Raw genomic sequence first — 27,653 nt, 5'->3', positions numbered from 1 at the left:
CAGCCAATCATCTCCTAACTGTAATTTTTCAAACACAGTCTGTAAAATGTAAGTTAGAAGTTGATTGGTTAGTACTTTAGCTCACAATTTTATCTCTCTCCAAGCTTTGATAAATGCCACCCACAGTGTTCTCCCCAGAAAGTGTTTCCAGCCAGGTGGCATCAAGAAGTAGCCGGGTGGGGACCTTCGCAATAATAAAATGTTATATACCCTGACCTTATAATGATTTGAACTTGAAATAACATTTTATATATTAATTCTCTTCTTATTAGAGGCCCAGTCGTCTGATTATGAAAAAGCTGCAAAGTCTGTAGAATCTGTTCCTTTTTTATACAACTCCCAGATACTGGCCCCACTTGCAGGCTCCCAAAGTGCAGGGTGGTAGGCTGTTTCATGCCGGGTGGTGCACCTGCAAAAAACAGCCTGGGGAGAACACTGCCCCATAATGTCAGCTTAGTGTGTGTGTTCCAATGGAGGCGTTCAATTGTTTTTTGGCTTCCATTAATTATCGCGCTTGTCGTGGCTAAACCAGTCTAAAGTCCTTGGTTAGGGCGTCCAAACTACTGTGTGGCTGCCCAAACCACTGAGTTTTCGCACATTTCTGCCAGCCACCTCTGTGAATAGAGCTGTCGGCTGCTCTCACGCCCGAACGAAGCAGCAATTTAATTGCTTCGTCAGGCTCCCACTAGTAACAGCCGCAAGGGGGAAAACAATTGAATCGCCCCCCAAGACTTAAACTCAAACTCTGGTCATCTATGCTACATTTGTACTGCATAATTGCTGTAAAACTTATTTTTATTAATTATATTTTTTTTACCCTAAAGCTTCAAATCACCAATCATACATTACTGTCATTGATCCCTATCTAGAATATTCTCTTTTCTTTCTTTATTTTGTTAATTTAGCACAGTATATTGTACACAGTACTGTTGTAATTTGTGTTGCATTTTTACAGTTTCACATTGCAACTAATTTAAATATGTGTTTTTGTTTTTTTTCAGGCCAGTTATCCAACCTGGGAAGATTTTATCAGCAAAGCTATAAAGTTACAGTCACAGTTAAAGTGAGTATGTTCGTTCATATGTATACAAACAGTGGTAATAATGTTTTGGTGGCTTACAGTTGTTGCATCTAATTTCTTGACTTAGATACTGTGTGAGTGTGTTCTCCAGTATTTTTCCTACTTAATAGACACTTGTAAATTTGCTTGCCAGGAATGTACATAAGGGGCCAATTGTAATGGGGTCTGAGTGTGATAAAGTGTGGATTCTTTCTGCGATTTTGCCGCAGATTTAAGGCGCTGTGTTTTTCTTTTTCTTAAGTCAAAACCAGGTTATGTATGGGGCATGTTATCACATTAATTTACACACAATTAGATGCTACCATCCAATGCACTGAGGGCCTGATTCCGAGCCGAACGCTCGGACCAGAGCGCTCGCTCTGAATCAGGGCCCTCCTCCATGAAAATGGAGCGTCCTCCTGGACGCTCGCATAGCTGTGGGTGACCACCCACAGCTTATGCGAGCGTCCATGATGATGGTCAAGACCATCGCGACCATCGGGCTTGCGACGGAGACCCTGCGGTAGGGTCTCGCTGCCGCAAGCCCTGGAGTGATTTTGGCTCTATCATAGCCAAAATCACTCTCACTGACATCACTAGTGATGTCAGTGGGGCCGGCTTCAGACGGTAGGCGTTCCCATGGTTCCCTTTGGTGGGCGTGCTGTCGATCAACATCGACAGCACGGCCCCTTTGGTGCGAGACCCGCAGCGACGGAGAGCCCGTCGATATCCGGTACTCGCGCATGCGCACAACGGAGCTCCTCTGTCGTGCGCATGCGCAGTGGGGCAACATCGACCTGCTTGCGAGCGTCCTGCGCTCACGAGCGGGTCTGAATGACCCCCTGAGTCAGACCGGCTCGCAAGCGCATGCGCGAGACCCGAATAACGACGGCCAAGCCGTCATTATGGGTCTCGCACCAAAGGAGGCGTGCTGTCGATGGTGATTGTCTAGTGATGTCAGTGGGAGTGCTTTTGGCTCTGATAGAGCCAAAAGCACTCCAGGGCTTGCGGCAGCGAGACCCTACCGCAGGGTCTCGTCGCAAGCCTGATGGTCGCGATGGTCTTGACCATCGCAACCATCATTTTGGCCGCTCGCTATAGCTGTGGGAGGTCACCCATAGCTATGCCAGCGGCCAGGAGGCCGCTCCAAAAAGGAGAAGGGACCGCCCTGATTCAGAGCGAGCGCTCTGTCAGAGCGTCCGGCTCTGAATCAGGGCCTGAATGTCCTCTTCAATCATCCCATTTACCACAAGATAGGTGTACAAGCTCATCCATATGTGAGTTTATAGTATGGCAGAAACACAGCAGAGCCCTAAAACTGACGACAATAAACATGGTAGATCTATCGTTTATACGCATTAATATATTGGTTCATTAATGGAACCATGGTCTAACCAAGATAATAAGGGAGAACTAAAGGCCGCTCGTTCGCTCCGAGCGATGTTCGCACAACTGCGCATGCGTATGGGTTGTAATTCGCATGCGCGAACCAGTCATTGCAGTCGGAAATCGTGTGCTCGCAAAATAGCGAATGCCTGCTAATTTGAGTGACAGAATGAGGCGTTTGTGGGTGGTAACAGGGGAAGGTGCTTGAAAACGGGGAGTGGAGATCCGAACGCAGGCGTGCCCAACGGTCAAAACGGGCGTTTTAAGGGTGTGCATAATTAACAAAGCAGCGTCATCGACCACGTCACTTGGTTGTTTCTTAGCCTGAACTGTTCGCATTATTGCGGTAGGAAAATCCTACCACAAGCCATGCGAGCAGTTCAGATGCCTTTCGATGTACTTGATTAATCAAATAAATAGCTGAGATGACGTAGGATGCGAGCGGCCAGGGGGCGTCTTTACAAAATAGCGAGCGCATATTTAATTCGCTCGCTCAGACATAGAGGCGTCAACAGACCGCAAAGAGCGAGCGCTCAATTTAAATAGCCGGCCCCTTTTTCTAAACGAGCGAGCGCAAATAGCGTCCGGCTCTGAATTAGGCCCTGAATGCTGATCACAAGTTCTGGTATTGAACAACTGCCTCAGCATTTCAACATGTGGCTCCAGAATTATGTCAATGCCCAATTATCAGACTTGTTGATGAATATGCAAATGTTCGCCCAAATGATTCCTGCAAGTCATGCCTTAGCTTGTCCCAAGCGTTTAAAGGGAGCATCCTGTACACCTTGGCCAAATACTCGTTGCAAAATTGGATAGTTGTCCTGTTGCTGTTTTATTTAGATAGATGATCGTGAAGGCTCTTGTAGAGATACAGTGGACCTACACACACAGGTTACTTCTCCGTTTGAATGGAATTGAAAACCTATTTAATGTTAGTCATTCCATCTATTCGTAACTTCCTTTTTTGAGAAGTTGTTTTCTGTTATAGTCAAGTTAGTAGTCAGCCAATAAAAAGCAGGGAATTCCTATGGGGCTGGTATGTTTTTTTTTTTTTTTTTTTTGTTTTGTTTTGTTCTTTGGCTCCATGTAGCAGTGTAAGTATTCCACAGGATATAAAATAAAATTGTTTCAAAAAATATAAACCATTACCTTTTTACAATTTATGAAATTCTACTTTTATTATATTCTACTGCAGATTGAGTCTCCCATATCCAAATATTCCAAAATACGGAATATATTTAGCTTGACTGAGAAAGTGAAACCTTTGCTTTCTGATGGTTCAATGTAAACAAACTTTGTTTAAAGCACAAAATTATTAAAATACAGTATAAAATGGTTAACCTTCAGACTGTGTGTATAAGGTGTATATGAAACATAAATGAATTTCATGTATGAACACAAACTTTTTGATACACAAAATTATTGAAAATATTGTATAAACTGACCTGCAGGCTGTATGTATAAGGTGTATATATAGAACGTAAATGCATTCTGTGTGTATATTTGGGTCCCATTCCCAAGACATTTCATTATGGTATGCAAATATTACCAAATGTGGAATATTCCGATATCCAAAATACCCCTGGTCCCAAGCATTATAGATATGGGAGACGCAACCTGTATTCCCCTTTTGCGTAGTATTAGGATTATTTTTATTCCTTTTTGTATAATGGCCTGCATATGTTATTTCCTTGCAGTCTAATAAAGAATACTAATATTTACCTGGTGTATATTTTACAGAGAATCACCATACCATGTGTTAATCACCACATCAAATTTTAAAGTGTCACATGAGTTGTGTTCGGGTAGTCTACAAACCGCTGAACTTTCCACTTGGTATTCCATAGGATAGATATCTGCCTTTTATGTAGCCAACATGACATCTAATACATGGGGATATATATATATATATATATATATATATATATATATTTTTTTTTTTTTTTTTTTCTCTATATCTATCTCTAAAAATATGTCACTCTGCCTTTAAGTGTTGCCTCGTGCCCTCATGCTGGTCTCAGAGTGCTAGGTGCTATTGACCAGCAGAAACAGAGGCAGCACAGGACTGACACTCATGAATGTAAGCCCTGTCTCTCTAGTGCTACTTCTCTCCTGCGCAGAACTGCTCTCAGAATTCTTTACTGGTCCAGAAGACCTGGAGCAGCTGTGTAATACATCATTGGATTGCACAGTGCTTCCTAGTTATACAATTAACATACAGGTTGAGTCTCCCATATCCAAATATTCTGAAATACGGAATATATTTGGCATGACTCAGATATGCAAAATAGCTATCCTCTGTCCTGCACAGAGTGATTTTAATGTGAGTACATGACAACTGGCTTGTGATCCCTAAGACAAATTGGCAGAGTTTGATGTATGAGGATTATTTACATCAGGCATTGGGTGTACAGAAAATCAATATTGAAGGCTATTAGGGGAGGGATCACTAGCTCAACCTCCGATATAAAAATCTGATTTGATTACTTCCTTCATAAACTGGCTTGTGACTGTAGTGTGATGCCAGATGCCTTTGAGGAAAGTGTTATAACATACATATTAAATAATTTGGTACAAGAGGAGCCACCAGCATTGTATTCAAATTTTATCAAATGTTTATCAACCAGCGTTTCTCCCAATACTAATGGCTTAACAAAGTTAGCAATGTTTATTGGATACAGGCACTGTGTTAAGTGGGTCAGGCAGAAAGTCATTCACCGTCCGCCAACACAGGAATCCCATGACAGCCCAAAGCCTTCAGCGTCTTCACTGGGAATAAGTTAGAGATGGAAAAACGATTAGGTACCTTGCAGACTATTTATCTGTTTTTTGAGTTTTGTAACCACATTTTCTTTGAATTGAATTGAGCACTTAAATTATTAGTTTCTTTATTACATTTTTATTTTAATGTAGGCTTTGCACAACGCAGTGGCCTTTGTTGGCACACTGTCCGCAATGAAACAATACTACATTGACATCGAATGCATGTTTTCAGCAATTTCATGTTTCCTTGAAATAATATATTAATTGTAGCAATGAACATCTAATGAGCTTTGAGATATGAATCTTAGGTGCCTATACATGGATCCTTTAGCCTCTGAGTGGCCTGAGATGTCATTATGGACCAATGCGATTATATACATGTGTGGTACATTATTTATTGTATAAGAAGTTAGCATGGGACATGATCGCTTAGATTTTCCAATGTGTTTATTCACTCTTTGCATACATGATCTGATGTCCTTGTCTCACCACAATTTACTGTTCAGCCGATGGATTTTAATCTGATGTAGCTTGGTATCAGCTGTGTTTTTGGGCCTCATACCCACTGAGATTTGCAGGCAATTAACCCTTAGTTGGTGTAAATGGCAGCCACAGTGTACGGGCAGTGTAGAGCTTATTGCCCTGCCTTCCGCCAGTACTGCTTCAATAATCCTCTGTGATAGAAGATAACTTCTGGTTTACTCCGTACCATAAGAAATGTACAGTTTATTTATTTACAAATGTAATATGTTTCTATAAAAGGAGAACTCTGGTGTAAATATTCCCTTTTCTTGTTTGGTAAATTTTCATGCTAACAGACTGCGGTGGTCTCATGTGTGTGTATATATACTCTGAGCGAAAGGACCAAATGTGAATGTTTGAATGAAACAACTGCGCAGTAGATGGCTGTCTGTGGCGTGCCAATAGGTTCTATTAAATTGATGGGATGAGTTCCGAATAACTGATGCCCTTTGTTGGCAACAAGGGCACTTTAAGTGGTGTGCAGAGTTTTCAGGTGCAAATATATAGACTCGTCTCTGTTTACTTACATCTCTCTGCCCAATCCAGAAGTAACTACTTTGCGAGCCCTGGAGACAATCATGTGTTTAAAGAAGCTATAATGTGTACTGTATGATGGAGAAAGACTGCATAAACACCAGACGTTGTCATGGGAACCTATAGCTGTCACTGCAGACTTTGTACTAGTTAAGTAAACAGCAATGTAAATGAAATAGAGAAAAGAGGTGTGGTCTTTTATTTTTTTTTTAAAAGTGCTGTATTTCAATTCTTTTCAAAGAAAACGTATCTTGGAGTTGTCACTAAACCTGAAATATATATTAGTAAGTAAGAACTCACAATATTCACTTTTTAAAATGTTCAGTGAACTAGACAACACACAATATTTTTACTTTTTTAAAAGCTGAGCTTAGTTCCACTTGTTGTATTATCTGATTTGGATCTTTCAGTTATTCACTCAACCCTGAATAGAGTTGGCTATGACTTCTGTCATATTTGTAGCGACAGACGCTTTTTGTTTTTCTTTTTGTTATATGTTCTGCGAAAAGGATAATTAGAAGAGACTGAACAATTATGGGTAACCATGTTAAAGCGTGTGGAATAATTTAATCAAAGGATCATTTAGAGGCATATCTTTCCTTTTTTAAATATTCCTCATTTTGAAATAGATTTGCAGACCTACTGTATCAAATTTGTTAAAATGTTTTGACAATAAAGCTGGAAAAATGTAAACTAATTCCCTTTAGAAATAGCTATTTAAATTACCCTACCTCTCCCTGGGAAAATAATAATGATGTACATTTTGGCTTGCAGCAGTTCTAATCAAATAAACTATGTGAACCTTGTGGTTTTCTACAGATCAAATGAAGAGTGCAGTGATCTCCAAAAACTGCTCTATTTTATAGTCCTGCCACTTTGGTCCTGCAAGTTGTTCTCAAAGCAAAGCCTCACCGTGATTTCCACTTGCGATTCAATTCCAAATTTGCATTTTGTTTTTCCAGCAAACCCCCATGAGCGGGTGAAATGTTAGGGAAAATATTTTAAGGTAAATATGTCAGGACACCCTGCAGAAACTGGTACACGCCTCCCAATGAAGGAAGAGCAAGAGTAAGATTGCTTGAGCAGCTATGAAGAGGTTTACAGTAACTAGTAGTACATATTTAATGGAACACAAGTTGTGTTATCTGGAACCATGTACTTTCATGTCTTGCATTTCAACAAAACAGTTTCAGTTTGAAGCTACGATGCCTGTTATCTTAATTTCCGGAAATCTTTCTGCAAGTAGCTGGGTACATTTGTCACCAGGGAAGGTTAATTATCACTGAGTATCTGGCATTAATACCATGGTAACAGTGTTGTGACTGAGATTCACTCCTATTTTGATTAATCTAAGAACCAAATATCCACAGTCACACATCCTGCCTCCAACATGTATCGCATCTGAAGTCTAGAAAAATACCAGATACAGTGGGGGGTTTTTAATAGCCTGTTTTGTAAATTATGTGAATACTGTTTGATCAGTCATTACAAAGTACACTGGTCTTGTTTTTTGCACAGCTGGACATTTCAATATATATGCGGAACACAGAAAATATTCTGTGGCACCAGTAGCAACTGGTCTTTAGTTTTTATTTTCTTAAGTGATAAAAATGACAACTTGGGTTCCATGGATTAGAGGAACTTTTCTGTGCAATATTTAAAAAATTAATCTCTTTTCCCGTTCGCCAATTGTAGCTTCACCATTTAGTATCTCTGTTTTACGGGTGACGAGAACAGAGTGGTATTAGCCATCTACAAAAGCCCCCTGAGTTTCTTACAATTGGATCATTTGACCTCAATTAAAATTAGAGTGCCTGTCAAAATAACTGCAAGTTAGCTCTGTAAAAATAATTCCCTCTTCGGGGTCCACAGGAACTACCTTGGGGTTATGTAGTTGGAGTGATCCATTACACCAAACAGCTTAGAGCTTACCGGTTCCCAGCATGCATAGGGCCTCCTCCCTATATACCCCGCCCCCAGCCACAGGCATTCATTTTTTTTTGTCTGGTGCGCGGCACCGGTTATAACAGCGGGACTGCATAGGCAGTCCCAGGCTCTTCTTTTTTTGATTACCTTAGTTTTGGAAACTACTGAGTTAGTGGTACTGCGACTCCTTCTACCTCCGCCGATGCAGAAACGCCAGTATCACTATATGCCCTGGGGATTTCGGCGAACCACAGCGAGGCTTAGCTAGCGGCAACGCAGAGGTCCGGACTGCGATCGGATTTATGGAGATGGTAAGGTGATTCCTCATTGTGGGGAATCGTGCGCTGCATTCCAGGCCTCCGGTGTAGGAGACTAATCGGATGCTGCTGCGGGTGAGGGACTCATGGGCCTGTTGTCACTATGGCGGCCGGGGCCATATCGTCTGTCGCAAGGGACAGGTAGCAGACGCACTATTAAGCATCTGCTACTGTGAGGCCAGCATACCCGTGCCGTCAAAATCGCAGTTTTGGGGAGATGGGTGCTCCCCCCGGTTGCTCCTCCCCAAACTCAGACGCAACTTGTGGATTCCCGCGTCTGGTTTGCTAATTCTGACCACCTCACTCTTGGAGTCCGTCTTGGGTGCACTGCTGAAAGCTGTTGATCTCAGAGGTCAGGTCTGTCTCCCTGTATACCTCTCCCCTGGATCAGGTATATAGCGCTCTTGATCCTGCCAATACCCCAGTGGGGCTGGTCAGTTGATTCAGAGTTCATTTGCATTAGCATTTTTATATATATATATATATATATAATGCATTGTATGTCACTTTAATGCTAGCTGCTGTATTTATGCTGCCTTTTGTTTACCAAACTGTCAGATATATCCATCACTGTGTTTTTCCTCATCCCTTTGAAAAGGTGAGTGGGGTTTTTCATTGGCTTTTCACACATGTGAAGACTGTCACATTGCATTTATACCTGTTATACATTGCTATGTCTAAAGGTAAAGGGGAGAAAGATGAGCCTCCGGCGCTGAGGTCATGTAAATCCTGTTTGGCTGGCCTGTCAGAGCAGGATTTTATGAAAGATGGTTTGTGTAGTGTCTGTTATTAACGGCCACATTTTCTATCAGGTACACCTGAACCGGCACAAGAACCACCCTGGGTGGCTTTCTTGGTCTCCGGTTTTGTCGCATTTAGTGGACAGGGCTGCAGCATCACGAGCTCCTGCTACGGTACTGCCTCCTGCTATGGGGTACCCACAGTATTTGCATCCTTCTATGTATATGCCCCCCCCATGAATCCCTTTTGGGTTGATTATTTTCCTCGCTCTAGTCAGAGTATCCTGCCTCTATAGCCCTGCAGCAGGTAATGCAGGCTAATAGACCAGTGGCGGTAAAGTAGGGGCATAAGAGAGGCTCCCTTCAGAAGTGCCTCAGGATTCTGACTCTGTCTCCTCATCGCACTCTGATACTCAGAGTTCTGGTTCTTACTCAGTGGAGGAAGACCATCAATCCTCTGTGGATGTCCACTCTCTGGTTAGAGCAGTTAGATCTGTCCTAAGTATAGACGAAGAGGAGGTTCCGCCGAAATCTAAGACTCCGGTCTTTAGGTGTCAGAAGGTGGCTAAAGATTATTTCCCTCAGTCTGAGCAACTGACTACTCTCATGTCTGAAGCATGGTGTTCTCCATACAAGCATTTCCATGTTACTAGGAATTTAACCTCTCAGTACCCATTTTCACTTGGTGAATGTATCAAATGGGAAGTTCCTCCAACGGTTGATGCTCATGTTACTGGATTGATCAGGAGCTCTACATTACCCATTCCTTCTGCATCCTCACTGAAGGAGGTTACAGATAGAAAACTTGAAAATTATTTGAAATATGTGTGTTCATTATATGGAGCTATTACTAGACCAGCTATGGCTGTGGCCTGGTTAGCCAAACCTATGGAAGTATGGACGACGTCTCTGGAAGATAGCATGCCTGTTGCTACCAGAGAAGAGCTGTCTTATCTCTGTCAGATGCGAGAGGCAGCTGTGTATGTCGGGGAAGCGGTTATTGATGCGGGTATCTTTTTGGCTTCTAGGGTGTCTGCAACTGCGGTTGCAGCTTTCGAGAACCCTTTGGCTAAAAACCTGGAAGGGGGATGCAGGGTCCAAGAAGGCTCTGGAATCTTTGCCTTTTGTTGGGAAAGTACTGTTTGGGCCAGAACTGAATGACACAGTGGCTTCTCTGGCAACATGTAAATCTGCAGGGTAGCCATCTACGACTACCCCTAAGTATAGGCAGTCATCAGTATGGTCCTTTCACCCACAGAGTAGGGCAAAGGGGTGGTCTTCCTCTAGACAGGGTAATTTCCTCAAGAAACTGCACACCAAGAAATCTTGGTCATCCAGATGTCCAGCTTCTAAGCCGGACGGTAAGCCCACTGCCTGATGGGGTGGGCCTCCCCCTGGGGGATCTCAGGGTTGGAGGCCAACTTCTACAGTTTTCTCAGACCTGGCATCAGACAACTATGGATGTCTGGGTCCGAGAGGTGGTCTCCCAGGGTTGCGTCCTCACGTTCCTGAGGCATCCCCATCAGAGGTTCTTTGGTACAACCCTTCCTTGCGAGAAGTAGTATCCCGTTTTCATATAAATGAGGAAATTGTAATCCCAGCCTTTCAGTCTTCTGGCCTTTCTATAGGTGAAGCTTCACTGATGTGGTTCGAGCTTTTCATATCTATGTGGATCGTACCGGCTCCATCAATCAACCATATAACAAGCAGACTCTGGCTCGGTGGCTGCGTATGACTATTTCTCATGTGTAAACACCCTGATCTTCTTGTTCCAAACACTGTGACGGCGCTTTCTACTCGGTCTGTGGGACCGTCATGGGCGTTTAGACACGGCGCCTCTGCAGAACAAATATGCAAGGCGGTGAGTTGGTCATAGGTCCACAATTTTAGCAAATACTATGCATTTGATACTTTTGCCTCCCAGGATGCTTCCTTTGGGCGGTGGATTTTCCTTTCTGCTCAGGAGCGTTCCCACCCTTAAGAGAACTGCTTTAGGACGTCCCGAAGGTAGTTCCGGTGGACCGTATGCACCCTGAAGAAGAAAATAATAGTTATGGTATAACATACCTTAGTTAACTCTCTCTTTCTTTGAGGTCCACAGGGCACCCACCCTGACGCACCTGGCCTCAGTTGGGATCTGTTCCTTTCTTTTTGTATCACTGATTCCCTCTTTCAGTTTTTGAGAGTGTTTGTTTCTTGTGCACGTTGTACTTCCTTCTCCATCTTCCGTCTCTTGAAGTTAGGCTTGTTTACAAACTGCCTGTGGCTGGGGGCGGGATTTATAGGGAGAAGGCCCTATGCATGCTGGGAGCTGTAAGCTGTTTGGTGCAGTGGATCACTCCAACTACATACCCCAAGGTAGTTCCCATGGACCCTATGGACTTCGAAGAAAAATAATTAACAAAGGTATGTTATACCATAATTCTTATTTTTCTGCCTAATAAAACATGTGTATTGTATAACAGTGATTCTATTTATGATTTTATAAATTCAAGAGCTCAAGCCCTCCTCCTTTTCACTGTTTTGTTGCTGTCCATGGTTATTTCTCAGCAAGAAAACTGACGCAGATAAACCAGTGCTGCAGAACTGTATTTCTTTCACATTCCTTGACAAAGTCAATATAATCTACTTGTTAACATCTAATATACTTGTTAAAGGGTATTTTCTACAATTAACGCAAATTTCATAGTTCTGCTGTTTTAAACGGGTGGCTACATGCCAGTTATGTTTCTTGTTGTGTCTGACAGTGTCTCTGGAAAATTAAGCAATGTCAGTTTCCTTGCCAACATATTTTTACTTGGGATGAAGAATAAAAACCAGGCCACTATTTTCAATTGAATTTCTGCTGTGTAAGCCATAACACACTAACTGCTATCGTCTTCTTTTTTATTTTCTCTTGTTTTTATTTGTTTTTAGAACTACAACAATTGTAACTGGATCCTTTTTGGATGCTTTTCAGAAAATAGCAGATATGGCCATTAATACAAGAGGTAAATATTCTATTTTCTAATTTCTATACTGATTGTTTGTTACACAGCTTTGAGGTGCCTTATGTGTAAAAGTCTTGTCCCAGGCCTTTGAAGGAAGCAGTATTTTGGGGGGAATTCAATTGTTTTTTTTTCTGGCCCGATATCATCTAAAGTAACGGGATTGGAAGGCAAAATTAAACTATTTTAGACGCCCAGTCCTTTTTTGCGCATGACACACTAAAATGCAATGGGTTTAGACGCATAAAGTGGATAAACCCATGCAAGGTCCTGGTTAGTGGATTTCTGCTCACCACCTCAGAAGGATGCGAGCAGAAATCTGTGCGACCATGGCGTTCGCACCCAATGGGAGCAACAATTGAATTGCTCCATCAGGCACCCATTTGTAAAAACAATTGAATTCCCCCTTTGAATGCAGCAGCTGCGTTCGCTAGGTGCCAGTGACCTCACTGGTACACACAACTAAAGCAGTGGGTGCAGTATACAAACTTAAGGCCTGATTCCAAGTTACACACAAAGTGTCTGGGATTTTTTTCAGACTTCAGTCAGCTGGATTTCCACTTGTGGCTAAATAGGTGTAACTGGGCAGCAATTGTACATTCTCATGTAGGATAAATGTGCTATGTGACTGGAGACGGAATTGCGAGCTGGTGAGAGGTGAGTGTACACAGAGATCCGGCTGACTTCAGACTGATCTGTAGCTCCAAGTATAGTGCTGGTGTAAATGTGTGCTGACAGTGATCGTGGCTGCTCTCAAGCAGATGTATAGGGGCAGTGAAACCACATAGATGGGACCAACTGAATTGTGCATGACTTTGAATCAACCCCTTAATGTGTAAGATACATCGTGTGTGCAATAACCCAATATTTATAATGATAGAGATAGATATAATATATATCTATCTCTATTACACACACACTATTAAATATGCTTAGAGTATCTCTGCCAGGAGTGCTGCCCCACTGCTCTATTTATTTGAATCTCAACGGCTGCTGTTAATGGGAGGGCTCCGGGGCAAGCATAACATATCTTACCAAGGAGTGCCGACCACTTTTTGTATGTGTTTGTATCTCTGAGGCATGTCTCTGTTCCTCCTGCCAAATTTGCTTCTCATAACTAAGCTAAATGTAATTTTTCATGGAAATGTCAGATATTGCATAAAAGTCCCTCCTCCTTGATTTCAGGTGACATTTTAGATAGAGTACATGGACAGGCTTGTTGGCAGCACCTGGGCTGCAGTAGTGGCGTTTGGATAAAGTTGCAGTGGGTGGAAAAGTAGACCTCTTTTAATCTGAGTGTTTGTGAGGGTCAGACACTATAGCAAGCAATCTGTAATACAGGCTCCTCCAGTGTATGTTTGAAAGTGAGCTGCACTTTTAATTGTTATCACAAAGGTATTGCTCTACAGCATGCCTAGCCAACCTGTGGCTCTCCAGCTATTGTAAAACTATGTCCCAGCATGCTTTACCAGCTGATCGCTGGGAATTGTAGTTTTGCAGCAACCAGAGAGCCACAGGTTGGCCAGGCCTGACCTACAGTATATATTGTGTATGAGTGTAGAGACAGTACTGTGATTTTCAAGATTAGCTGACCAAAGTTCTTTAAGCTGGCCATCCACTATACAATTTTCTGTCAGATATTTGTCCAATCTGGCTGGTTGGAATGAAAATCTGGTAATGTATGGGAGCAAATGACAGTCAATTATATGGTTTTAAACACTGAAAAAAGAACAAAAAAAAATTGTTCAAATTGGTTCAATTTGTGTGTTTTAACCAATTTGTCTGAACAACAATTTTTTGGATATTTTCCAGTGTTTGTGAGCAAATGGACGATTGTCATTTGCTCCCATATATTACCAGGTTTTCATTCCAACCGGCCAGATTGGACAGATATCTGACAGAAAATTGTATAGTGTATGCCCAGCTTAGTGTTTTGTCTTGGTGGACAAAAAAGCAGTCTTTAAACTGTACAGGTGAAGAGGAGATAAAGAGACGTACACTATAGCTAGCATTCTGCACAGGCTCCTCCTGTTTGTGTTTGAGCTGCACTTACTGTGTACACATTTTAAGGGTGTATATATCTTGTGCTTTAGGGGCAGAGTGATCTGATGCTTCATCAGACGCAGCAGCGGATCACAGAAGCCCGCAGGAAGTGTTTATTTTCACAAGACGACTTGTGCGGCATTAGCATATTTTAGTATCTCTGCTGAGTACAAACACGCAGCAGCAATTCTAAAAGCGTACAACTCTGAATCAGGCCTGTTGTGTGTGTTTGAGAGGAAGTGTTTATCATTGTACTTACTGGGTGTTTTGGCTCTGTCCGTTGCACCCCTGAAATAATAAAAGCTGGAAGAAATGTTAAACTGATTTAAAAAAAAAAAAAATTCAAGTATTTTATTAAAACTGCATTGTAAAGGTAACAGTCCCTCATTTCCCTCACAAGCGGGTCGATGGTCCCCAACTGCGCATGCGCCGCCTCCAGCATGCGCGAGACCCGTACTGCGACGGCAGCACCGTCACAACGGGTCTCGCGGCTGTTGATGTTGACAGCTCGCCCCGTTTTGTAGGCGGGGTGATGTCAGTAGGGCCGCCCATGAGTGATGTCAGTAGGGCCGCCCACAAATGACAGGCATTCCTAAGGGAATGCCAGCGTTTCTGCAGCCACCCCGGCTGCAGAAACTCTGGCATTCCCTTAGGAATGCCTGTCGTCGTTTGTGGGCGGCCCTACTGACATCACTCATGATGTCAGTAGTGGACTTCCTGCTCTATTAGAGCAGGAAGTCCACTCAGGCTTGTGGGAGCCGAGACACTCCCGCAGGGTCTCGACGCAAGCCCAATGGTCGCTACCATCGCCAGGCCGCTTGCACTAGCTGTGGGTAGTCTCCCACAGCTTTGCGAGTGGCCTGGAGGCCGAAACAAACAAAAAAAACGCCCTGATTCAGAGCGAGCGCTCGCAAACAGCGAGCGCCTCTGAATCAGGCCCTCTGTCCTCAGGACCCCACACAAGTCACGTTTTCCAGGTCACCTAGTAGGTGCACAGGTGTACTCATTACTCACGGATACATTTTAAAAGATTCACAGGTGGAGCTAATTATTTCACTTGTGATTCTGTGAGGGGACCTGGAAAACATGCACTGTTTGGGGTCCAGAGGACCGAGTTTGAGAACCTTTGCCCTATCTCATTGTACATTCATTTGGTGAATGTGGCTGCGGTTACAAGTTCAGTAGTTTTACTCCTTTCCTGGTGTAAATCAATTATTCTATAGAAGAACGGGAGCAAAAAAACTTAGAATTACCAACATGCCATGCACCACATGCAGTGGCAAGGAAAGGTACAGGCCATGACCTTTTTGTGAGTTGTAGTTCTGCCTCTGCTCTTTCATGCACTAGAATGCCTATTGCAAAACCCAGGGCCAAATACAGTCATGCATCTTCTGTAACCTTGAATGCACCACCTTCTCACTGTAGATGTCACCTCTAAAATAGGCAAGTCATTGCACAAATGCACTAAGGCTAAACTTCCGGGATTCCTGAAGTCTAAGGGTGTCTACTGGTGCTAGGTATGTCTGACATTTCTGATTCTTACCCTGTAATCCTAGAGAAGCCACCTTCCACCATTTCTGCAAATGTGAGGATGAGTAGTAGTAAAAGTAATGATGATGATGGTTTAGACACAGAAATTTTAGGATACTGCTTTGGAAGTTGTAACACTGCAATAGGATGAGGGGGATCATTGTGTATTTGACCACAATGAGGAGGAGGATGATGAATGCGTTGAACAAGAACAAGTTGATAAAATTCATAAGGATGATGTTTGTTTCAAAGTAAGTCGGCCACCAGTGGCAGCACTTTAATGCCATTGATAAGGAGGGCGTTGTCAAGTCTGGGCCAAATACTGAAAAAGCCACCTCTTCTGTGTGAAAATATTTTTACCCAAATTCTGACATTTGTCAAGGCATTTGTAGTGCCATAGCAAGTAGAGGCAGGTTCGTTCACTTCTAGGCACCTCCTCCCTGTTACGTCATTTGCAGTGAGTTTATTCAAGTTGTTTATCAAAATCTGGAAAATCATATAAAAGCAGTCCAGCATCAGCTTCCAGCAGTATGGATATATAACAGAAAACTCCTCATTAGCGATTAGAAGTAGTCCTCCTGCATCCAATTTGCAAAGGCAAACTGACTCCTCTAATCCAATTCACAATTCCCAAGAAAAATCCTTGTGCACTAGGACTGCTGCTGCTGGGGTGATTCTTCATCACCAGAATGGGAGCCAAGAAGACTAGTCATTTCAAACAATAGTTGTCTATGAAAGAATCATTTTCAAGAGGAACCAACTATGAAAGCCGCCGTCCTGTTGCATATCACTGAAGCTATCACTGCTATGTTAGCATTTGATCTGTGTCCAGTATCCGCCACCACTGCATCTGGTTTTAGACAATTAATTGAGGTCATGTGTCCACACTACCAAATTCCATCTCCACACCTGTACTGAGACATGGAACACAAAGTTAATCTTTGCCCAGAAAAAGCCTTTGTACCGACTATCCACTTAACTACAGATATGTGGACAAGTGGTGCTGGTCAAACTAAAGATTACATAACCCTGACAGCCCATTGTCTGGGTGTATTGCCTGCTGCAACAGTATCAATACAACGCCAGCTCATTCACGGGCAGGCTACTCTCTGTATCACTGACTTCACTAAGAAACATACCAGTGTCAGTCTGTTGGATAGACTCAGGCATGTGATGGCAAAATGGCTTACCCCTGGAGGTCCGTGCAAAAAAATGCTGGCTGTGGCCCGTCAATTTTCTGGGCATCTTTAGCATTCAACAACCACATGTAGACCATTACAGCATCTGCAGAAATAATTAGGTTTGCCATGTTACCAACTGAAACAAGAGGTATCCAGTTGGAATTCCACCCTTTATATGCTCAGCGACTGGAGAAATGGCAACAAACCGTCAAGACGTACACATCAAGCCATGAGACAGGGGAGAGGGGCATGTTACCTAACTGCAGCACACTGGAGAATACTCTTCTCCACAGCACTTCAGCCCTCTGTGTTTGCATGCAAGGGTGTAACTAACTAGAACTTTGGGAGCCACATGGCAAGATCCCTGGGGGGGGGAATCTAGCAGTGGGGGAGGGATAAAATAAAACCATATGACGCTAGAGGGGGTAAAATCTTTTTTTTTTTTTTTTTTTTTTAAAGATTAAACTGGTCAAAGGGTAGGTGGAGGCAAGAAAAACTGGATTTTTAAAGGGGGGTTGTTTTATAACAGATATTTTTTTATTTTTACCTTTAAGGTGCTGTGGGAGGGAGCAATGTTTGGATTTATGACCACCAGGGGGTCCATTGTCTATGGGGGTAGGAAGTAGGGTGTGCAAACCGCCCCCTAGATTTAACAAAAAAATTAAATTGGTAATTATCTCACCTGCTTTCACAGATGGAAATCCTCAAAACATGACCTGTTAGGGATTCTTGAGGGTTGAGCCTGAGAAGCACTGAATAAAAGTAAAATGCAGTATTTCACACATTAAAGGCACTAGAACACCCAAAATGACATTTGTGTAGTGGTAGTACACACGCGCACGCAGGGGGGGGGGGGGGTTCTGAGTTCCTAGAAACCCCCCCTGGCCACCGATTTTTTTCAGCTGATCAGAGGTTAAAGAGGCCGGAACGCGGCGGTACTGTGTTCCGCCACCTCCGGCCCACCCTACCTGGCCACAGCAGTCAGAGACTGCTGCAGCTAATGTGACAATTAGTGCGGCGGCCGTTCCGCCTGCCCAGCCAGGACGGGGAGGAAGTCTAGCAGCAGCTCCCGACCCCTCCCGACCTCTGCCTCCCATGCATGATGTAGCGTGATGACATTACGCTGCGCGCACTCCACACTCACCCGCATGGTTGATGTGAGTCTTTCCTGCATATATCAGAAGAGCTGGCCGAGGCTGGAGGAGCTGTCAGCGCCAGAGCAGGAGGATGCTGAAAGGGTAATGTCTAAACCCTGACTCTGACGTCAAGGTAGAGGAGCAGGTAGGCTGCTTAAAAATAGGCTAGAATGGATACAGGTGGCAGAAGGGCACAGGAGGCTGCAAGGAAAGCAGGAGGCAGGGGGGGACACAGGAGGCAGGGGGGGGACACAAGAGGCTGCAAGGGACACAAGAGGCTGCAAGGGACACAAGAGGCTGCAAGGGACACAGGAGGCAGGGGGGGACACAGGAGGCAGGGGGGGACACAGGAGGCAGGGGGGGACACAGGAGGCAGGGGGACACAAGAGGTTGCAAGGGACACAGGAGGCAGGGGTGACACAGGAGACTGCAAGGGACACAAGAGGCAGGGGGGGACACAAGAGGCTGCAAGGGACACAGGAAGCAGGGGGGGACACAAGAGGCTGCAAGGGACACAGGAGGCATGGGGACACAAGAGGTTGCAAGGGACACAGGAGGCAGGGGTGACACAGGAGGCATGGGGACACAAGAGGCTGCAAGGGACACAGGAGGCAGGGGGGGACACGAGGCTGCAAGGAATACAGGAGGCTGGTAGGGACGGGGCTGGGACACGGGGAGGGGTGGCAGGAGAGACAAGTGACACAGGTAGCAGTGCGAAGAGTTTGGAGTGACACGTAGCAGTGGAGAAACATGCGGCACAATGCTGGAAAGATAGGTGGCAGGAGGCTGGAAGTGACGCTGGGCAGATGATGGTGTTAGTCAATGGCCTCCATAACCGTAGAATGGAACTGTGACAAACTGACATTTAAAGTACCGTTAAATTACTTTACATTTAGTTCAAATGTTAAAATTGCACTGGTAGTATAAATTTTGTCCGTACATACTCTTACACATTGTGCATAAGCAAGATTTATGCCCAGATGCCTTGCTTTATTAATATTATTAACAATATTATTTATTGTTATTTATATTAAAACACTTCAAGTACACAATAAAGTATATGTTGCAGGCTTATTCTGGTTACACTTTTTTTGTCATTGGTTCTGTAACAAATTATTTGGAAACCCCCCTTTCAAAATCCTGCGTTTGCCACTGTAGTGCTAGATGCAATATTATATTCACACTTGCTGACTTGTTAGAGAAGCCTGTAGAGGAGATGTAGCTGGCCACTTCAGGGCTGGGCTACGGCTTCTATGTCATTAGGCCTCCGCATGCGCATATTCACGTAATTTAGCTGACCCACTCCCCCATACGGAGCTGCGGTTCCTAGCAATTATCTCCCTGTCCTGCCCACTTTTCTAGGAAGTGGATGTGATGTGGGAGATCCAAACAAACTTTTGGGGGTGCGGGGGGCTACCCAAAAATTTTGGAGCCACCCACAACTTCTGGAAGAGTAGACAAGTATGATTATATATGTGCAGGATGTAAGAAAAAGTGATTTGGGACTGTTATCTAAAATTAACTTTTTAGATATACAAAACTAGTAATGCGCTCCCTCTTTCTGTATTTTACTAGTTTTGTATAGCTATACAAGTGTTCCCAGCACTTTTAAGTGGGAGCTGCATTACAGCTGTTAATTAACCATATTTTAATTGTGTTCACTTTGCACCTGATATATACAAAGGTTACCTTGTATTTGTTTTTTAGTCTTTTTAGATATACGGTGGTGTGTCTATAATGGATATGCTTACATGGTGTGTGGTGCACACCGGCCCGTTATTTAAATTTTAACTCTCTGTAGTCCAGGGTCTGCAGCGCTGCCCAAATCACCGGTGAAACGGAGCGGCGGGCATTTTCCTGGAGCAGCGCCAGAATCTACTCGCTTGTGCTGCCGGTTAGAGAGAAGTGGGGCCCTGACTGGTTTCCGCTATCTGAAATGCTGACTGGCTGAAAGCATACAATATTGTTGCCATAATCTGACTGTGTATGGCAATGATATTGGATTTTGACAGCATGTCTGATAACTGATCCGTCAGTCTCACAGACATTTTAAACTGAAGGTGTATGCCCAGCATTAGTCTGACAGAATGACACATTCACAAAAACGTCATATTGCTGTACAGCAGGATGTGGTGAAGTCTTGTGAGCGGCAAACCCAATCTTTATAAAGCACTGTTTTCACAATGTTGTCTGGTTGCTTTAGTTACTCAGTATGGGCACATACCACCGAAAAAAAACTCTGTGAAATCATTTGAGTTGTGGTCGAGCGGATGTTCAGTGAATTCTGGTCACTATTCTGTACAAGGTAAAACTATGTTACTGAGTGTTTCAACATTCCCCATAGACTCCTATGTTTGTTTCTTGTTCGCAGTGTACTACTTGTGTCTATGCACAGTGGAAACCTCCATCTTGCACACTGAATCGATTATTCATGAGAATTAATTTTTTAAATTCAGAAAGTAAAGGCATAAGCCACGTCATGAGGCACACTAGCTTCTGCTAAACTGATTACTCATGTAAATATGTTCAGTCCAGAAAATAACTGCTGTCCATAGTTTGTAGGTAGTAGCTTGTCAAGCGTAGTTGTTAAATTTGCGTTTAAATCTTCTTTCCACATTAGTGAATAGTGCGTTCCAGACCAAACTACTAGATTTCTGTGATGCCCAATGATAAGCAATATTTGTCTCCACTGTTTTATTTTACTAATACAGAATCCAAGGTGTGATCAAACTGTTAAATTGCCCATTCTGCAGCTAGGCACAATTGTCAAATAATAAGGTCTATGTCTGGTAGGGACACATTTGTGTGTATCTAAATTGTATGAAATGTGGCCATTCAGCTCCTCGGGTGATGGGAGTTTTTCCAGAATGAGTCAGGCCTATTAGTGTGTTTGGAAGATGTACAAACACAGGGCCTGATTCAGCTTGGATCGCAGTTGCCAATACGCACGCAATCAGCTGATTGATGCATACTGCGCATGCATCGCAGTGCGCAAGCCAGGCACTGCAAATGGGACTGTGATCGCAGAGACCATGCAGACCCATCGGAGAGTGATTGACAGGAAGTGCCGTTTGTGGGTGGTGACGGGGGGATGGTTGGCAAAACGCAGTGCATTTGAACACCGTTGCAGGGGCGTGTATAAATTGGCCACAGTGATGCCTTACGCAGCTTGAGGGCCCATAGCATGCGATGAAGTTAGCAATTTCTGAGTAAGGTCTGTGTTCGTGAGGCTGCGATTGTACTCTATTGTACCGATGTTTTCACAGTCTTGCTAAACATTACGGATGTGTGTAAGGTAAAGTGGGCGGCAAAGCGATCGCAATGAATTAGCATCCTATCGCAGTTGAACTGCGTGTGTAATTGCTATTGCAATCAGTAATAAATCAGGCCCACAGACTGAGGGCCTGATTCAGATCCGGTCGCTATGAGAGTATGCTCGATCGATGCGTATGCAAAAATTTGAAAGTGACGCGGCGGGAGCGATCGCTCGCCAAGGCATAAGCACGCCCATCTTACCTGTACGAGCGTTCGCTTTGTGTATGCAGACTCCCCTTAGCGAATGCAGAGACCCCCACTGCCCCACGTCATCTCCTGGAAGTTTGTGAAAACATTGGTACATCGGCCACTATCGGTTGTGAACGCAGTGCTTGTGGTAGCTTTTTTTCTACCGCAAGCATTGCGAGTAAAAAAATGGCTGGTGACGTGTACTATGACACTGCCTGTTACCTATGCACGCCTCTAAAACGGCGTTGAAACACTCCAACACGCCTGCGTTCGCACCTCCACTCCCCCGTTTTTGCTGGACTGCCCCTGTTACCACCCACAAACGGCCTCTCCTGTCACTCACTCTGCTGGGCTGGCTTTGCTGAGCGAGCGTGGGTTCTGCGAACACACTGTGTATTTTGCGCTCGCGCACTGTGATGCATGCGCAGATTAGCAACCATCGGCAATAGCGAGCGCACAGCGGATAGCGCCCGGGTTTGAATCAGGACCTGAAACTCTCACGATTGGATTTAGGGATATGCACAATAGTAGACAGATTATTATAAGGCCATTTGGTCAGTAAGACGATTGATTTGATAAGGTTATTGCTCCATGTTGCCTTACTGTATTGCACAAATTGTCATAGTGTGGTGCCAGCATTGGTAATTTTATAGCCTGTCACATAGCAAAGTGAATGCAGTCTTAGTTTGTAACATTAATAAATGGCACCAATAGTTATCTTCTGTAAGGATCTACGGTCTTGGCATCTACTTGTAAACTAGTATTGCGAGAGTTCTAACAGTTGTGTCCACAACACAGGACCCATTCATAGAAGCATTTCCAAGAACTTTTCTCATAGATTGGCAAAAATGCTGCTAAGAGGGCTCAAGCTTTGAGTGATCCTTGAAAAAACACACGGTTCACACCAATAAATAAAATTGGTACTTTTCCACTGCCGCATTCTTCATTCTGTATATCTTAACAGCACGTGCTTAATAAGTGTCCCGGTGGTGATGTGAGAAGCAGTTCCAGCATAGTCTTCCCTTACCTCACACCGCAGCCTAACTTTAACTATCCCGGCAGCACCTAACCGTCTGCATTTACAGAGTATCGACATTTCACGTAGCGGCGTTTCAGATTCTAATGTCATTTTGAATCTCGATATGTTACTGTCGACCATCTGAATGAATACTGTCTGAGCAAGCTATAATGCAGCATAAGTGACAGACACCAGGGGAGTATCTACCCCTCGTCCAAGATGGTACTCACCAGGGTGCTGACCAAAGAAGGGGCGTTGGCAGGGGGGTTACCAGGGGGGTAGAATCAGGGCAGTAACTAGGGTGGTGTGGTCTGTGCCCTGGGGGCGGAACCGGCTGCCAGGGCATCTGTATTTGCCAGGTGTCCCTGCAATATATGTTGCTAGTGGTGCGTCCTGCTTACCGGGCATGTGGACTTTTGCCCTACTGTGTGTGCGTCATGAGCTGCCGCTGGGATCAAGTGTCTGATCCCAGCGTATAAAGTGCAGCGGCGTGATGTAGAGGTGTCCCCAGTGGGACTCATTAGTGGCCGGAGCTGAGACAGTGTCTGCTCCCAGTGCTGGTCAAGCGGCAGGCGGCACCAATCATGGCTTGCGAACCGGCAGCCAATCGGAAGCAGCCCCGGTTAGCCAATCATGCCTGCACCACCAAGCAGAGCGTTCAGTGCTACAACGCTGGTCAAGACAAGAAGACGGAAGTGACCAGAAGACAGCCCGGCCAAGAAAAGAAGATAGGTGGTGCCGGCTAGATGAAATAAACAAGAGTTAGTACGGGCCAGCAACATAAGAAAGAAGATGAAAGTCAGAGTGTTGCATGTGGTGGGAAGCAAAGAGCTAAACAAAGCTCTCCATTGCAGCCTCTACCAGCTGCCTTGGCCACCGGTTATTTTCCCCTCTCCCCCCGCACCCACCTCCCCAGACCACCAGGTGTTGGACATTAGATCCGTGTGTGAAATCAGGCCTGTGGCGCATGTTAGGCAGACAGAGGCCAGAGCACCTGGCGAGTGACTGGGCATTAGGCCCAGTCCACTCTTTAGTAACAGATAGATAAGGGGGCCTCTACTGTGTGGCATAATGTGCTATAAGGGGCACTACTGTTTGGCAAAATGTGTATAAGGAGTACCATTGTGTGCCATAATGTGAATAAGGGACACTACTGTGTGGATAAGGTTGCACTACTGTGTGGTGTAATGTGAATTGGTGCTATGATTGTGTGGCCATGTCTCTTCCCGTGAGGCCATGCTGTCCCTTTTTTAAATGGGGGGAGGGGGGGGTTTGATGGTTGGGCAGTCCCTTACTTTTGCCAGGGGCACTCGGACCCCTATATGTTAGAGATTTTGCTTTATAAATGAAATATTGTCCTGTTCTGTGATGCAATTATTAGCATCTGCCCACCTACTATACAATTTTTCTCTCAGTGTGACATACAATAGCAATATGTTCAGAAGGAAGGTTAGACTGAATACAAACGGCACCTTTATATTTGGTTTATATTTGGTTGTTGGAGTTTGTTAATAAAACCATTGAGAAATGTACAGCTGGGGAGCATTTTCATTGAATGTCAGATATGCCTACATTTATTTCATCACCTCTGTGTAGAGAACTTCCAATTCAGAGGTATTTTTACTTCCAGATACTGTAGAAACCTTTGTATCTCTCAAGCCTGTGTCTTTATGGAAAAATATCAATGTATACTTGACAAGTAGTCTGGTTCCCAAGCCTTAAAATACTTTACTGAGCTTGTGTTTTTATAAATAAGTGATACCATTATGGTGTACATACATTTGTCTGCCTGTGATCTCCATCTTATCAGTTAAACATTGCTTTTGGTATTGGATTGAAGCTGCTTTGGAAGCTACAACATCCATGCTTTTCTCATGACAATAATATTCTGTTGTTTTGTGACAAACGTGATCAAAGACCGTTATGCAATAAGATCATTTTGTATCTGGTCTGTTTTACAATTTTCAATGCCTTATGACTGAGCATATTGTTTTATCATGTTCATGAGGCCTCAGATGTCAGCTACTGCTTTCACAAGAGTATTACGCCATTCACCTCTGGATAGTATAAAGCAGTGATCCCCAACTTCTGTCCTCAAGGCACACTAACACTCCTGGTTTTAATAATATCCATGCTTAAGCGTAGATGATTAAATAAAAATAACTAGGGTACTAATTAAGTCACTTGTGCTAAATTATGGCTATCCTAAGCACCTGGACTGTTAGTGTGCCTTGAGGACCAAGGTTGGGAACCCCTGGTATAAAGGAATGCAGTGGTTATAGATGCTGCATGTTTGTTTCTTTTATCTAGAGATATCTAGTAGCTTCAGTGTCTACATTTTTGTTTGTGGTTTACCTCTACAAAAGGTAGTTCACCAGTGACTCTACCCTACACATCTCTAAAGGCACCTACACACTACACGATCTCTTTAACGATTTGGCCGAGTCCAACACATCGGAACAACAAATCTTTAAAAATGTGTAGTGTGTATGCACTCTGTGTACTTCATGTAAGATCAGGAGTTGCGACTGACGATCCCATGCAGCCCTATGCGGGGATGCTGGCATATTAGACGGTCGGGCACCAGATCGCCTAGAGTGTACGGACCGTCAAATATGTCTCTGCTGGGATCATCAGCTACATCGTTTAGTGTGCTTAAGATTATTCATTTTCTCTTATGGTGCATGTTTTTTCCAACGCAGGAAGCAATTTTCATTTGTATGCCTGGTACTCCATGTTTGCAGTTGTGTATTCAATTTATTTTTTTATTTGTAACTTTTTGTCTAAGGTATCAATTACCACTCTTGTTTTTTATTTTTTTTGTATGTCTGTGTTTGGAACCATAATTAGAAAGTGGGTAACAAGACCTTACCCTGTACCATATGAAATAACTCTAGCACATTCTTTTATTCAGTTGCCTGAAGTACAATCATCAAGAATAGTCTAAATATAAATGTGCTTTTTGTTGGAGCTGTGCTCTTGTCTTAGGAAATATACAAAATGTTATTTTTTTTCTTTCTAAAGAATGCAGCATATGAAATTTGGTATGGGTGTCCCACCGCATTCTGGTTTCCATGTATTTTGAATACCTCTTCTAGATTCCACAACACATGGCAATTTATAACACAAGGGGCCTAGTCATCTGTTTATCATTTCAAATTCTTCTGAGTGGTAATAGGTGACTAGGAGATCGACCCTGCTATTTAAAAAAAACCATAATTGTAATAGAATGGTATTAGTCGAGGTGAGATACTTGCAATATAGTTGATTGAATATTTTGTTTCCAATTGTAAAGCGCAACAGAATATGCTGCATTATATAAGTAACGGTTAATATTAATATGTATAGTTGTATATACTGTGTTTATGTATATATGTAGTGTTCCCGCTGACTTGGCGGAGCGTCACGCCCAATCCGATTTTAAAAGGGCGAAATGCGCCCTGCCCTTTTAGTGACGCCCCACTAAAACAGCCTGCCCTGTACCTTCCCTAATACCACATGAACAAATTAATGGGAGCTAGTCTGACTAATGGGGGGTATCCACTTAGCGATATACAAATGAGAGCACGATTGTGACATTGCAATCGTGCTGTCGTTTCTATATATAGTGATGTGCCTAGACTGAACATTCACTCGTTCAGTCCCGCCACATCCCTCATCCCCGCACATGCAGAACCTGACGTGATAGTCAGGTTGTCCTGCATGTACGGGCGATGTCTGATGTCAGAAGCGACCCACGGGCACGCGCATCGCGGGTCGCTTTCGTCCAAAACATGCCCGATGCATGCGTGATTTGCAAGCGATTGCACGATAACTACATTGTTATCGTGCAATCGCTTGTTTAAATCGCTAAGTGGATATCCCCCATAACAGTAGTCCTCACTTGATTAGACTGCTGCTCCCTCTGAAGGAATTGCTAACCTCCAATAAATGTAATACTACCAAAACAAAAAGTGATAAGGAAATAAATCCTTTCCCCAATGAGCGCTGCTCATATCAAGTTTTACACAATCATATATTTAATGTCATGCAAATACATATTAAAACACAATTAAAAGAAAAAACATATAGAAATGAGTAAATTACAATATCATATAATTGTGGATCCACAATTTCCTGCAATCCTCTCAATCATTAGAATAATAGTTACTATCTTGTTAGATCCAAATGAGGAGCATTAGTGATTCTCCATATTGGTAGTTCCACCATATATTTATGTTAAAGCAAAGTACAGCATTTGTTAGTATTATCTAGTAGAGCACAGTCCAGCATTTGTTAGTAATGTAAAATAAAGCACAGTCAAGCATTTGTTAGTAATGTTAATTGGAAAAGCGCCATCCAGTATTAGAGCCTGGTTAGTAAACAGTCATTATACACCATGGTGACATGTTAGGCTCATTTCAACAATCATCCTATTTCATATACGCTATACACTCTTATCCTGCAGTTGTTAATATTACAGCTTTGTAGGAAACGGCAATCCTATGAGCGGTTCACTGAACCCAGGTACCAGCACCTTTTTAGTTGTTTTCAGCGTATATAAAACAGTGGATATCCAGCGAATCTGTCCAGCATTGGGGAAATCAGGATAACTAATTTCTCCGCCTTTTATTAATATCAGCGGCTTCCTCAGATGAATGCACTCACTGATTCCAGTAAAAGTTTAAAATACACAGTATTAAAAATATAAACTAACAATTACAGAAGGAAAGAAACTGTTTTGCCATCTCTTGGTACGGCATCCAGGACACCTGTAACGTTTCTTGTAGGACAACAAAGAGAAAAGCAAGTAACATGGATGACTAGGATAAGAAATGACCGTATTAGCCTTTGCTATACTCCTTCTAAATAAGATGACATCCAGCTTAGGCAGAGATTGGCCGATGATTCTCTCAGCAGCTCTAACTACTCTGTCTAGAGTGCCGCGATCAGAACACTTAAGGCTCATACACACTAGGCGATATTAATGAACTATATGGATGATAATGATATCGTTCAACGTGTAT

The 27,653-nt window shown here is 43.4% G+C and overlaps 1 protein-coding gene across 2 annotated transcripts in view; it reads left to right on the top strand.

Annotated features, from left to right (window-relative positions):
• The window catches only part of LOC148514993 (protein MTSS 1-like), a 166,058-nt gene that overhangs the window by 52,421 nt on the left and 85,984 nt on the right, over nt 1-27,653 (top strand). For both annotated transcript variants that reach the window (XM_088480706.1, XM_088480705.1), the window contains exons 2-3: nt 1,002-1,063; nt 12,165-12,238. In XM_088480706.1, the coding sequence (XP_088336832.1) occupies nt 1,002-1,063; nt 12,165-12,238 (136 nt within the window). The remainder of the gene's footprint in view (nt 1-1,001; nt 1,064-12,164; nt 12,239-27,653) is intronic.

This window comes from Taudactylus pleione, unplaced genomic scaffold, assembly GCF_031769625.1.
Source record: "Taudactylus pleione unplaced genomic scaffold, aTauple2 ptg000256l, whole genome shotgun sequence".
Lineage (NCBI taxonomy): Eukaryota > Metazoa > Chordata > Amphibia > Anura > Myobatrachidae > Taudactylus > Taudactylus pleione.
This window is presented reverse-complemented; position numbering and strand designations above follow the sequence as displayed.